This window comes from Lithobates pipiens, unplaced genomic scaffold, assembly GCF_037356315.1.
Source record: "Lithobates pipiens isolate NorthernLeopardFrog02 unplaced genomic scaffold, aLitPip1_a1.2 Scaffold_14, whole genome shotgun sequence".
NCBI classification, from domain to species: Eukaryota; Metazoa; Chordata; class Amphibia; order Anura; family Ranidae; genus Lithobates; species Lithobates pipiens.
In genome coordinates this window covers 914,113-928,171 of record NW_027507728.1, presented here as the reverse complement: position 1 = coordinate 928,171, position 14,059 = coordinate 914,113, and the positions used below count along the sequence as shown (strand labels likewise).

The 14,059-nt window shown below is 42.8% G+C and overlaps 1 protein-coding gene across 1 annotated transcript in view; it reads left to right on the top strand.

The window, feature by feature from the left end:
- PSMD5 (proteasome 26S subunit, non-ATPase 5) overlaps nt 1-10,075 on the top strand; it is a 31,918-nt gene extending 21,843 nt beyond the window's left edge. Inside the window, exons 9-10 of the mRNA XM_077479150.1 lie at nt 3,234-3,374; nt 9,636-10,075. Coding sequence (XP_077335276.1) covers nt 3,234-3,374; nt 9,636-9,893 — 399 coding nt within the window. The 3' untranslated portion in view covers nt 9,894-10,075. The remainder of the gene's footprint in view (nt 1-3,233; nt 3,375-9,635) is intronic.
- The last annotated feature ends 3,984 nt before the right edge of the window (nt 10,076-14,059 follow it).

Here is a 14,059-nt window from a genome sequence, read left to right as displayed (position 1 = left end):
GAGTGCTGCTATTACATGGCTTGTTCTATAAACCAAAAAAAATAATTTGCTGCAATCACTGGGTCTGTAATGGCCTATACAGACTCATATCTACACCCTTTCTCTTTGATGACATCACTGAGATAGAAAGGCCCCTTTTCATTAAATGTGGAAGCCTAAACTAGCCAACATAAGTGCTTTGTTTCAGTTAACTGGTAATATAAGTGTATAGTTCTCTTAGCCCTTGTACACCCGATCGGAGATTCCGACGGAATGTGTCCGATCGGAGCGTTTTGTCGTATATTTCGACTGTGTGTGGTCTGCATCGAACTGTTTCCGTCGGAATATCCTTCGGACCAAATTTTCCAACTTGCCTGAAATATTGTCCGACAAAAATGCTCCGATCGGACATACTCCGATCATGTGTAGAGAATTCCGATCGGACAAAGTTCCACACATGCTCAGATCAAATTCCTTCACCAAAGCTATTGGCTACTAGCCTGAACATAGTCCGGTCGTAACAAAATAACGTCATCACGTTCTGAACGATCGGATTTTCCGACAACTTTGTCCGACCGTGTGTATGCAACAGTTTCGGACAAAATCCGACAGATTTGGTTGTCGGAATCTCCGACCGTGTGTACAAGGGCTTACAGTTGTCAGGCTGACAGCTGCTGGTAATAATTCTGTGTGGAGATAGAGCTTGGAGAGCAGACTGAAATTGTGTAGACATCTCGAGTTTACTGAACAATTTGCAATGGAAAAACGTCAGCTTTGGTACCTCTTTTTGTAATAGATGGTGGTAAAATCTTTTCAACACGACTGTAATTTTAGCAGATTTTGATTATCCCGATAAATGTAACAGTTAAAACCCAACTTCAGGGAAAAATTTAAATTTAAATGGTGCATTGTGCATTAGTTATCTTGCTACTTGATTCCAAATATCTCTTCCTAAGCCACCCTGCAGTGTAATGGATCAAGTGTCACAGTTTCCTCTAAGCCAAGCATTTTTCCCTACTTGTTATCTACTTGGGCACTGATCCCCTTAATACCCCCATGCGTTCTTTTCTCTCTGGAGCCAATAGATAGAGGACCTAGCGGCTGCAGGTGTCGCCTCCACCAATAAGGGTCAGATCACACTGGAATGCGCATGTTACAATTTTGACAGCCCTACAGCACTACTGTTTCAGATTGCACTGCACCAAACCACATGATACTGCAATGCAATAGGGTGCCCTTAACAATTAATTGACACCGCACACATCGTGCAAGGGCAGCTTGTTCACATGCAGTGTGGAAAACATGCACGGAATGTACCTTTCCTGCACCATGTTGCGGTGTGAGCTGGTCCTAAGAGATATCCACATCATGTGGCTTTGGTTTCAGGTAAATAAAATAGGCATTTAGAGTGTTGAGCACTCTTTTTAGTGGACTAGATGCTGTTTTAAGTTTTTTTTACTGTAGTTATCATCAATCATATCAAGAGAAACTGTGCTTGCCAACCAGTGCAAATTTATATACATCCGTTTCCAGATCTCGGTGTTGAATGAAGCGGGAAACAACAAGGACTTCATCATTTTGTTTGAAAGCCATTACAGCTGCCTTGGAGGGCAGGGGAGGCATTGGGGGTCTAATGCGACCCCTGTTGTCTCAATAAAGAGTACCTGCCACTGACCAAAGTTATCACAAGGGGTCTTGCTCTTTTGACCCTACTTTTACTGTAGGTCACTGGAGTGCACTTCGTTCAGCACTCCTGTGAACCATTTTCAGCCAATAGAGGGCCACTGTCGGATGACGTCACTCAGTCTGTCCAGTCTCTGGACAGTTCCCGACTTTAATGTGGGGATCCACCCAGATGTCTGGACTAGCAGCTGTTAGCTCCTCAGAGAGCCGCTGGGAGAGTGAGCCAGCCGCTTCCACCCCCTCCACAGCCCAGGGCTCCACTAAGCACTGGAGAGCCAGAGGAGAGAGACGGTGACTGACTGTCACCGGCTCTCTGCTCACTGAAGACCGAAAACTGAGTGACCAGCAGTTTTTGATAGCTCAGTTCTCAGTCTTCCTTTCACACTGGGGCGGTTTTCAGGCGTTACAGAGCTAAAAATAGCGCCTGTGTAGCGCCTGAAAAAACAGGCCCCTTTCACTCCGGTGCGCTAGCAGGAGGGTGAAAAAAGTCCTGCTAGCCAAATCTTTGGAGCGGTGAAGGAGTGGTGTATTCACAGCTCCTAAACCGCTCCTACCCATTGAAATGAATGGGACAGCGCGGCTATACTGCCCGCAAAGCGCCACTGCAGCTGCGCTTTGCGGGCGGTTTTAACCCTTTTTTGGCCGCTAGCGGGGGTTAAAACCACCCCGCTGGCGCCCGCAGACCGCCGCTAAAAAAACGGTAAAGCGACGCTAAAAATAGCGGCGCTTTACCGCCGACGGCCGCACCGCCCTAGTGTAAAAGGGGCCTTAGAGGCAGTGGAGGATAAGATGCAGCACTGGGCCAATGCTGCATCCACCTAGGTGAGTATCATTGTTTTTTTTTTTTTTTTTTTTCAATTCCTGAACTTCTCTTTTAACTCTAAGCTGATAACCTGTAAAGGACTTGTAAGAAATGCTTTTAATTTTAGGTACCGTAGCTTGCTGCCATTTCACAAGTGTGTGCAGTTTTAAATCTTCACATGTTTGCTATCTTTTGTGTTTGTGTGCAGTAAAATTCATAGTTGTATTTTTTTTTTTCATGAAAAATTGCATTTGATTAACAGCTGTGTAAAGTTCATGTAACACAAACAATTGCAACAGCCACCATTTTATTCTCCAAGGACTTTGCTTTTATAAAATATATAACGTTTGCAAGGTGTAAGTAATTTTCTAGCTAAAAAATCCAGACTTTAAAATGTACGTGAAAAATGTTAAAATTCCCTCAGTAAGCTAGTGGTTACAAAGCATTTCACCAGCCAGATTAGGTAACCTGTCAAAATTTTATACCATTTACCAAATTGTACTCTGACTGTGTTTAGAGCTGTTCAGAAGAGGACAACAGCAACTGCATGGTTGTAGACGGACAGCTGCAGGAAGGAAATACAGCTGCTTACTGGCAAAACTTGTTTTGATGCTATACTGGAGAATGAATAGAGACACACTACAGACATTCATTTCTTCCAGCCGATGAAACGTTTTCTTTGCTTGTATGGAGTCATCAGTCAAGGTGTATGCAGGGCAGTTGATGTAACAGCAGCCAGTTATAGCAGTATGCACTTTTTCTCTTGCAGGAGGATCACCACACCGAAGATCTTCTGGCCATGTCAGAAAGTTGGTTTACTTGTCTGTCCAACCAGCCAATGGATTTGTTCCACAGCATCGCCACCCAGCCCTTCCCTGAACTGCACTGTGCTGCACTGAAGGTTTTCACTGTGAGTTCACATAATGGTTTTCATTGACAGAACCTTGCCTGAAAATTCTAGAGCAGGGATAAGCAAGTAGTGGACCTCCAGCTGTTGCAGAACTACAAGTCCCATGAGGCATAGCAAGACTCTTAGAGCCACAAGCATGTCAGTCAGAGGCAGGGGCATGATGGGACTTGTAGTTTAGCAACAGCTGGAGGTCCACTAATTGCATATCAATGTTCTAGAGGTTTGACAGGAAATAGTAATTACCCTGAGGTGTTTCTGAACTGTAAATGTCCCTTCATATTTAACTGTATCATTAGTTTTGGATATAGTGTGAAAGGGTAAAAACCTCTGTCAGGTTTAAAGTGGAAGTAAACTCCCCTATCGTTTTCAGCCAAGGAAGCTGCCATCTTTGCCTCTGTTTAATCATTATCGGCTATGGTGCTGCACATTAGAGGTCGACCGATATGGGTTTTTCTCTGGCCGATGCCGATATTTAGAAATCATGGCGGCCGATAGCCGATATATGATGCCGATTTTTTTTTTTTTTTTTTTTTTTTTTTTTTTTTTTTTTTTTTTTTTTTGGGCCGATATGTTAGGCCGATTTTTATTTTATTTATTTTTTTTTTTTCCTTTTTTTTTTTTTTTTTTAATCCCCCTTGATCTAACACACCTTTCCCACTGGGGCGTTTTTTCAGGCGCTTTTGGGCTAAAAATAGCGCCTGTAAAGTGCCTGCAAAATGGCTTCCCTGCAGTCTGTGTGAAAGGCAGAGTGCTTTCACACTGAGGCGATGCGCTGGCAGGATCTTAAAAAAAAGTCCTGCAAGCAGCACGTTTGGAGTGGTGTATACCGCTCCTCCACCACTCCTGCCCATTGATATGAATGGGCACCACTGCCGAAGCGCATACAATGCGATTTGGCAGCAGTGCTTCACGGGCGCATTTAACCTCTTCCTTGGCTGCTAGCTGGGTTAGATGTGCCCCACTAGCAGCCAAATAGCACCGCTAAAATGATGGTAAAGAGCCGCTAAAACTTGCGTTTTACCATCAACGCCTGCCCGCTCCACTGTGAAAGTGATGCAGAAAATTTCTTACATTTAAACATTTATTAACCACTTCAGCTCCGGACCAATAAACACCTTAACCTCCTCGCGCCCGCCCTATAGCCGAATGACGGCCGTAGAGCAGGCGCGTTCGTCCGGGCGGTCGTCCCTGGACGGCCTGATGTTTACTTCCGCAATGCGCGCCGGCGCGCATCGCGGAAGTTCTGTGTTCGCCGTGTCCCCCGGGGACAGGCAAACACAGATCGCTGTAAACGGCCAATCACAGCGGCCGTTTACAGCGTGATCGGCGTGTCCAATGGGAGATGATCTCATATGTAAACATATGAGATCATCTCTCAGCGCCGCTCTCCTTCCTCGCACAGACAGTGCGAGAGGGGAGAGATGAACGGCTGCAGTGGCAGCCGTTCTGCCTGTGAAAAAAAAAAAAGTAAAAAAATAAAGTGCCATCCTCCCCTAGCAGTGCCATCCTCCCCTAGCAGTGCCATCCTCCCCTAGCAGTGCCATCCTCCCCTAGCAGTGCCACCTGCCCCCAGTGCCACCTGCCCCCAGTGCCACCTGCCGTCAGTGCCACATAGTGCCATCTGTCATCAGTGCCACGTATCAGTGCCATTTGTCATCAGTGCCACCTGTCAGTGTCACGTGCCATCTGTTGTCAGTGTCACGCGTCATCGGTGTCATGTATTAGTGCCATCTGTCATCGGTGGCACATATTAGTGCCATCTGTCATCGGTGGCACATATTAGTGCCACGTGTCTTCAGTGCCACGTATTAGTACCACGTGTCTTCAGTGCCACGTATTAGTACCACGTGTCTTCAGTGCCACGTATTAGTACCACGCGTCATCAGTGCCACATATTAGTGCCATCTGTCATCAGTGCCACATATTAGTGCCATCTGTCATCAGTGCCACCTGTCATCAGTGCCACGTATAAGTGTCATCATTGCCACGTATCAGTGCCATCTGTCATCAGTGTCACGTGTCATTGTCCTGGTGCTTCAAAAGTGTAATAAATAGTCAACAAGTTAGATGTGTAATTTATGTTCCTAGAACACATGATGGCGCTACCTGCATGTTGGGCCTCTCTATGTGGCCAGGCTGTGAAAAAGTCACACACATGTGGTATTGTAATACTCAGGAGGAGTAGCAGAATTTTTTGGGGGGTGTCATTTGTGGTATACACATGCCACGTGAGAGAAATAACCTATTACAATGACAATTTTGTGGAGAAAAAAAAAAAAATGAAAAATCTTAATTTTGCAAAGAATTGTGGGAAAAAAATGACAACATCAAAAAGCTCACTACGCCTCTTACTAAATACCTTGGAATGTCTACTTTCCAAAAAGGGGTCATTTGGGGGGTATTTGTACTTTCCTGACTTGTTCGGGTCACAAGAAGCGAGATAGGCCACCAGTACATCAGGTGTGATCAATTTTGTGCGATTCGCACCACAGCTTGTAGACGCTCTAACTTTCACAAAGACCAAATAATATCCACTAATTTGGGTTATTTTTACCAAAGATATGTAGCAGTATAAATTGTGACCAAAATTTATGAAGAAAAATTAATAATTTGCATAATTCTGTCACAGAAACAAAGAAATATGCGTTTTTTTTCAATATTTTCGGTCTTTTTTCATTTATAGCGCAAAAAATAAAAACCCCAGAGGTGATCAAATACCACCAAAAGAAAGCTCTATTTGTGGGGAAAAAAAGGACAAAAAATTCATTTGGGTACAGTGTTGCATGACTGAGTAATTGTCATTCAAATTGTGAGAGCACCGAAAGCTGAAAATTGGTCTGGGCAGAATGGTGTTTAAGTGCCCAGTAAGCAAGTGGTTAAGGACCAGAGGTCTTTTTGCAATTTCGCACTGCGCTGCTTTAACTGGTAATTGCGCGGTCATGCAATATTGCACCCAAACGAAATTTGCGTCCTTTTCTTCCCACAAATAGAGCTTTCGTTTGATGGTATTTGATTGCCTCTGCGATTTTTTTTTTTTTTTTTTTTTTTTTTTTTTTTTTTTGCGATATAAATGGAAAAAGAGCGAAAATTTTGAAAAAAAAAGATATTTTCTTCTTTTTGTTATAAGAAAAATCGAATAAACTAAATTTTAGTCATACATTGAGGGCAAAATTTATTCAGCCACATGTCTTTAGTAAAAAAAATGTCAATAAGCGTATATTTTTTGGTTTGCGCAAAAGTTATAGCGTCTACAAACTAGAGTACATTTTCTGGAATTTACACAGCATTTAATTTATGACTGCCGATCTCATTTCTTGAGGTGCTAAAATGGCAGGGCAGTACAAAACCCCCCCCAAATGACCCCATTTTGGAAAGTAGACACCCCAAGGAAATTGCTGATGGGTATGTTGAGCCCATTGAATATTTTTTTTTTTTGTCCTAAGGGATTGAATAATGACAAAAAAAAAAAAAAAAAAAAATTTTTTACAAAAAGTTGTCACTAAATGATATATTGCTCACACATGCCATGGTTATATGTGGAATTGCACCCCAAAATATATTCCGCTACTTCTCCCGAGTATGGGGATACCACATGTGTGGGACTTTTTGGGAGTCTAGTCGCGCACGGCACCCCGAAAACCAATCACCACCTTCAGGATTTCTAAGGGTGCAAATTTTTGATTTCACTCCTCACTACCTATCACAGTTTCGAAGGCCATAAAATGCCAAAATAGCACAAAACCCCCCCAAATGACCCCATTTTGGAAAGTAGACACCCCAAGCTATTTACTGAGAGGCATGTTGAGTCCATGGAATATTTTATATTTTGCCAAAAGTTGCGGGAATATTACAAACTTTTTTTTTTTTTTTGCACAAAGTTGTCACTAAATGATATATTGCTCACACATGCTATACAATACACAGTGGGAGGAAGCTTCTCATTGGCCAGGAGCGATCCAGAGGGGGTGGCCGAAAACCAACGGCCATCCCCTCATCACGGAGCGCTCCTGGAGCGAACCGGACCGTCGTATCCAACGGGAGGGGGTCCGATCGGACCCCCCACCCACTGGAAGGCAGGCACGTACATCTACGTGATTGTGCCTGCCTGTGCCATTGTGTTGACGTACATTGGCAATACGGCGGTCCTGAAGTGGTTAAACAAAACAAACCTCCAATCAGTTTACTTGTATGTATGATTTAGATAAGAAAAAAAAAGCTATATATTAAATAAAAACAGGTAGTCAAAACTTTTGGACGAAAAAAAAAAATGGGCTAACTTTACTGTTTTTTTTATTTTTTAAATAGTGTATTTTTTTTTCCCAAAAAAAATGCATTTGAAAGACCTCTTTGCAACAAACACTATTTTATTCCCTAGGATCTCTGCTAAAAAAATATATATACTTTTTGGGGGGTCTAAGTGATTTTCTGGCAGAAAATACAGGATTTTTACTTGTAAGCAACAAGTGTCAGAAAAGATTTAGTCTTTAAATGGTTAAACTGAGAACTTCTACACACTGAGATGATTTCATTCATTGAAGTGTAAACATTGTATCATTTTGTTCTTTTCTTGGCAGCCTGCCCAGAGAGGAGGAAGACATTTCTATGGCAACTTACACTGACTTCTATACAGAAGTCATTTCAAAGTCCCAGTCCCTGAAGGTTCTACATCGGCTTTTTATCAGCACAATCGGCCGATGCCGATTAATTAAAAAACGGCAAATATTGGCCGATATATTGGTCGACCTCTACTGCACATGTGATTCGTTATGACACCAGCCATTGGGTGGTTTGATAGTTTGGCTGAGAGCACAGCCAATGTGCAGTTAGCATTCCCGGCATGCCTTTTTTTTTTTTTTTTTTTTTTTAACTGCTTAAATCGATGGGTTTACTTCCACTTTAAAACACTATACGTACGTTTTCTAGGGAAATTCTCTCTATTTTCTCTGATAGCCGCTATCACTGAGGCTAAAAGTGGAGGAAAACACGGTATATTGCGTTATCATGGGAACAGGAATAGTGGGGAAATTTTCCAGTGGGTTTCCCTCACATTTCCTGTTGTAGATACAGGAAATTAACATAGTGGCATATAAATAATGAAAAAGTGACAGCGTTTTTTTTTTTCTTTTTGTTCTATAATCAAGTTTTTGTAAAAGTTTTACAATACAAAGATAAAAAACAAAAACAGTACAGAAGTCACATATTTGAGGAGTAGGCTGTACACAACTAGAAATAAAAGGCTCTGGTGTATACAATCCATATATTCAATTGTGCTATAGCATGAACACTGTGTAGGTCAGTAGAACATAGTCATCAATACAGCTCAAGTACTGATAGTAGCAAAATGTATTGTGACACCCAGAAAGAAAAGAAACAGAAAAAAGGGGCTTATTTAAGAAACTAAAACCGACACTAAAGATGGTTATGGGGGTGAGTCTACAAAAAGTGGTCAGTAATGGTCTGTTGGAATACTAAGGGTGGGGTTGCACCATTAACATTTAGGTATTTGGTATATCAGTGGAGTAGTTCATCCAACCTGCCCATGTTTCCCTGAAGTGACAACGGTTTTATCCTTTCCCTACTCTATCCAGACCTAAAATAAAAATCGCTTTAGATACACTTTAAATACCAAATTAAGCATATACCCCATTGGAAAGAATTTTCTTTTTATGTAGCTTTGGGAAGTGCTATCTAGCCATTGGAGTTCTCCACAGGCTTTTTCTTAGCCAGATGGGATGAAAGTGTAGCCAAGTGGTAAAAAAATAGTGCCGTTCACCCTAAACTGCCAATTTCTACCTCGAAGCACCACTAAGGAAAGCCATGAGAATGACGGTGGCCTTCATTCAGCTCTTATGCCATGTTTCTCTCCCATGCAGCAAGTAGATAGAAGGGGGGAAAAAAACTAATTGTGCTACGATGCAGAGCAGTTGGTAAACCAGCAAAGTCAGCCAGGCGGTGGTTTCAAAACATAAACAAGGACCTATTATAGTGTACATTGGTAAGGTTTCACCTATTGGTCTAGCCACTATGTCCGCTTCTACAAAAGAAGGTAGAAAATGTACCCATCAGTTCACACTCGCGCACACACACACACACGTGCACACACACCCCCCAGGTGCTTACCTACCACCTTGTGAGGTTTACACCCTCCTTTCAGAAATATTGTCCAAAGCTTGTCCCAATATCAACATGGAAATCAAGTGGTGTACTTTTTTTATACCGTCTTACTGTAAGTTATCTCATTATCTGTTCTGTTTCACATAGGCCATTGCCAACCAGTCCTGGGCACAGAAACAGATGATTGAAAGCCCTGGATTTGTAGAATATATTATAGACAGAACTGTCGACCCAGACAAAGATTCAAAGGATACCAAATTTGAACTCGTAAAAGCTCTGGTGAACTCAAAAACCATAGCAGAAGTGTTTGGTAATCAACATTATCTGAGACTGCGTGCTTATCTGCGGGATGGACCCTACTATGTAAAAGCTATTTCTACTGTGGCTGTTGAAGGAGCAGAATAGGTAACGCTCATTGTGGACAAGAGCAGCTGTGAGTCCTCTTCAAACCACCTAGTTTTCGGTTTGGCATTACAAAGATGGACACCGTTCCAGTGACCAAAACAAAGCACTTAAAATCTGGGAAATCTCAAACAGTTGATTGCTGTGTGTAGAATTTGTTTAGAAATATATGGCTTTATAGTCTGGTGCTGTCTCTGTTTATTTTTTTTATTGTGACAATCAGCCTAATTTTCTTCTTGCTCTCTCGCTCTCTCCAGGTCTGTGCATAAATGTCTTTAGTAACACTTTAATTCTTAGTTTTTATAAAATCTGAATTTAAAAAAATATATATTAAAATAACAAACAGCGGTATTGCACAGAGGGGCTCGATCCTCCTCTTCTCTGGTCCCTGGCAGCGATCTTGGCTCCTCCACTTTGAGTGTCCCCATAGCATGCTGTTTGCTGTGAGGACACATGGTGTATGCTCACCCCTCGACCTGTGTGTATATTATGTATTATATTGAAGCTTACCAATTCTTTGATGTAGTGTCTGCATTTGCTTTCCTTTTGTAGGCTTGCTTTCTTCTATTATCATCTAGTGATCCAGCCAGGAAGTATGTTTCTCAAAAAAGAACAAGCTCTCTTCCAGATGTATCCATCACAGGGATGAAACAACCCATTTATCCCTGCAGGGGGTGCTTACAATGATCAACTTTTATTCATGTAAACCTTTTTTCCAAAAATGAAAAAAATGCTTCCTGTAACTGATTATAAAGTGTGAGCTGGAGTCTGGCTTTGTTAATGTATTTAAATCTGCTAGGACATTTAAATGGTTCTAAAGCCTTAAAGCGGGAGTCCGCCGGGACTCCGCGTTTTTTATTTTTTATTTTTTAAAAGCCAGCAGCTACAAATACTGCAGCTGCTGACTTTTAAAATAGTGACACTTACCTGTCCAGCGCGCCCGTGATGTCGGCACCCGAAGCCGATCTCTAGATCGTCTGTCGGGTGCTGCCGCCGCCATCTTGGGTATGGGAATCAGGAAATGGAGCCTTTCGGCTTCATTTCCCGGTTCCCTACTGCGCATGCGCGAATCGCGCTGCGCAATAAGGACGGTCCCCGCTGCCTCTGGGATCTGTGTGTTTCCCAGCAGGCAGCAGGGCATTTGCGGAAAGGGGCGGGCACTTGCGGAAAGGGGCGTAATCTACGCCCCTTTCCGCAGAGAGCTATCCCGGAAGTGGGTGCAGAATACCTGTACTGTACAGGTATCTGCACCCCCCCCTCCCCCCTGAAAGGTGCCAATTGTGACGCCGGAGGGGGGGAGGGTTCCGATGAGCGGAGGTCCACTTTAGGGTGGACCTCCGCTTTAAGGTTTTTTACCTTATTGCAGTCTATGCATTTAGTTAAACAACCTTCTGTGCTGCAGGATCTCCCCAGCCCCTACCCTTATACTTTGCCTGATCTTGAGCCAGTGATTTGCACAAGAGCATCGGCGCTCTCTGCTGTCTCCCTCTTCACTGGGCATGTTGATACCATGGTTCCCGCTGCTGTCAATCAAATGGGGGAGGGGGACCACCCTGCCTGTGTCAATGGAAGCAGACAGGGCGGCGCAGGGAATACCTGCTGAAAGTACCGAGCCCAAAGGTATCGTTTTTGGTATCGGGGCATTTGCACGAGTACCGATACTCATGCAAATGATTAGTATCGGCACCAGTGTCGGTGCAACCCTAATTTTATACAACTGGTGAAGTCTTCCTGAAAGAGCTCTTGTGTTCCTATAGTATTCTGTCATTCTGGATACAGATAGAGATTTAAAGGATAACTAAAGGTCTGTTAGTACCTCCTGGGCAGTGCATCACCAAGCCTCCATGGCTCAAATCTGCAAGACCGCAACTTAGTGTTCAGTCCATACTTTTACTAGATTCTATCAAGTAGATGTAAAAGGTCATGAGGATATCGCCTTTGGGTGCAGTGCGCTGCAGGATAAGTCATCTAGTCTCTTGGTGCCCTACTTTTGTTTTGTGTCCCTCCCTTCATTTGACATCCCACATAGTAACTGCTATGGCTCTGTATCCCATGATGTACGATAAGAAAATAGGATTTTTATAACAGCTTACCTGTAAAATCCTTTTCTTTGATGTACATCATGGGACACAGAGGTCCCTCCCTTCTTTCTAGTATACATGTGTATTGCTTTGCTACAAAAACGGAGGTACTCCCAGTAGTGGGAGGGGTTATATAGGAAGTGGACTTCCTGTCTTAGGGTGTGCCAGTGTCCATCACCTGAAGGTGGCCTATAACCCACATAGTAACTACTATGGCTATGTGTCCCCTGATGTACTTCAAAGAAAAGTATTTTACAGGTAAGCTGTTATAAAAGTCCTATTTTCACCTTAATGCATGGAATATGCATTAAGGTGAAAAACCTCAAGGGTTTACAACCCCTTTAATGGAACTTGATATGAATCGAATATTTGCATATTATGAACGTTGTAAATTATAACCACAGTTCCAGTTGGGACACTGTTTAAAATCTACACAAAAACAGAGTGTAATGATTTGCATATCTCCCATCTTATATTCACAATAGAAAATAAAAACATATCAAATGTTTAAATAGATAAAATTAAAATTTTAAAATTGATGGCAGCCATGTCTCAAAGTTGGTACAGGGTAACAAAAAAGATAGCAAAGTAAGTGGTACTAACATACTAACAAGGAAGAGCTGTAAAAATTGTTTGCAACTAATTGGGTGAATTGGAAACAGTTTAGTAACATGACTTGGTATAAAGAGAGCATCTTAGAGAGTCTCAGAAGTAAATGTGGGCAGAGGTTCCCCAATCCTGTTAAAAGCTGCATCTAAAAGTTGTCAGACAATTTCAGAATAACGTTCCACCACATAAAATTACAAAGACTTTTTAAATATATCATCATCTACCGTACATAATATCAAAAGATTCCAAAAATCTGGAGAAATCTATGTGCACAAGAGACAAGGCCTACACACAATATTGGAACCCCGTCATCTTCTGGCCCTCAAACAGCACTGCATTTAAAGTGGTTGTAAACCCTTACAACCAACTTTGACCTACAGGTAAGCCTAGATTAAGGCTTACCTGTAGGTCCAAGAAATATCTCCTAAACCTATACGGTTTAGGAGATATTTGCCCGAAAACAGGCACCGCTGTCTACGGCGGATGCGCCGTAGACAGCGGCGTGCAGGCGCACTGAGCGCGTCATTCTCAACAACGGAGCTGCCGCGCGTGTCTGCTCCCTTGCCCAATGCGCGGGAGTGACGTCATCGCGGCTTCGCCGAATGACAGCGGTGGAGCTGCGAGACCCCACCAAGAATATGGATGCAGCGGACTACAGGGGACAGCGGTGACTGCGCTGGCTCCTGTGTCAGGTAAGTGACACATAATGGATGCGATGCGATGCATAGTAGTCCATTATGCTTTGCCTTTGCAGGGGAATGAAAGAGGAAGTAAACTCATCAGGGTTTACTTCCTCTTTAAAATGGCATGATTCTGTGATGGACATCACTGCATGGGCTTAGGAATAAAATTAGCTCTATGATACAAAAAATAATCCATATCTGAACATGATCCAGAAACGCTACCATCGTCTCTGGACCAAAACTAACTTTAAAATGGTCTGTTGCAAAGTGGAAAACGGCTCTGTGGTCAGACGAATCAAAATTTGATATATTCTTTTTGGCAACTGTGGGTGCTGTGTCCTCTAGAGCAGTGGTCATCAACCCTGTCCTCAGGGCCCACTAACAGGCCAGGTTTTATGTATTACCTTAGGGAGATGCAGACTAGAATACTGCAATCAATGAGCAGCAAATGCTATCACCTGCAACGTATTTCAGTTATTTTGCAAACCTGGCCTGTTAGTGGGCCCTGAGGACAGGGTTGATGATCACTGCTCTAGACTATAGAGGAAATGGACTCTCCTGGTTCTTATCAGAGCTCCTTTCAAAAACCTGCATCTCGGATATTATTGCTATATGATATGGTATTGCTATCTGATGTTATAGCAAACGCCTGTCCCTACGGGTTAGCTGCAATATGCAGTGACGTCAACGTGTCTAGAGGAGGGGTGTGCTGACGTTGCCGCAAACCCACAGGGATGGGCGTTTGCTATATTTTCAATTCAACGTTTTTTTATGGTTTGCATTCACAGGTTTTGCA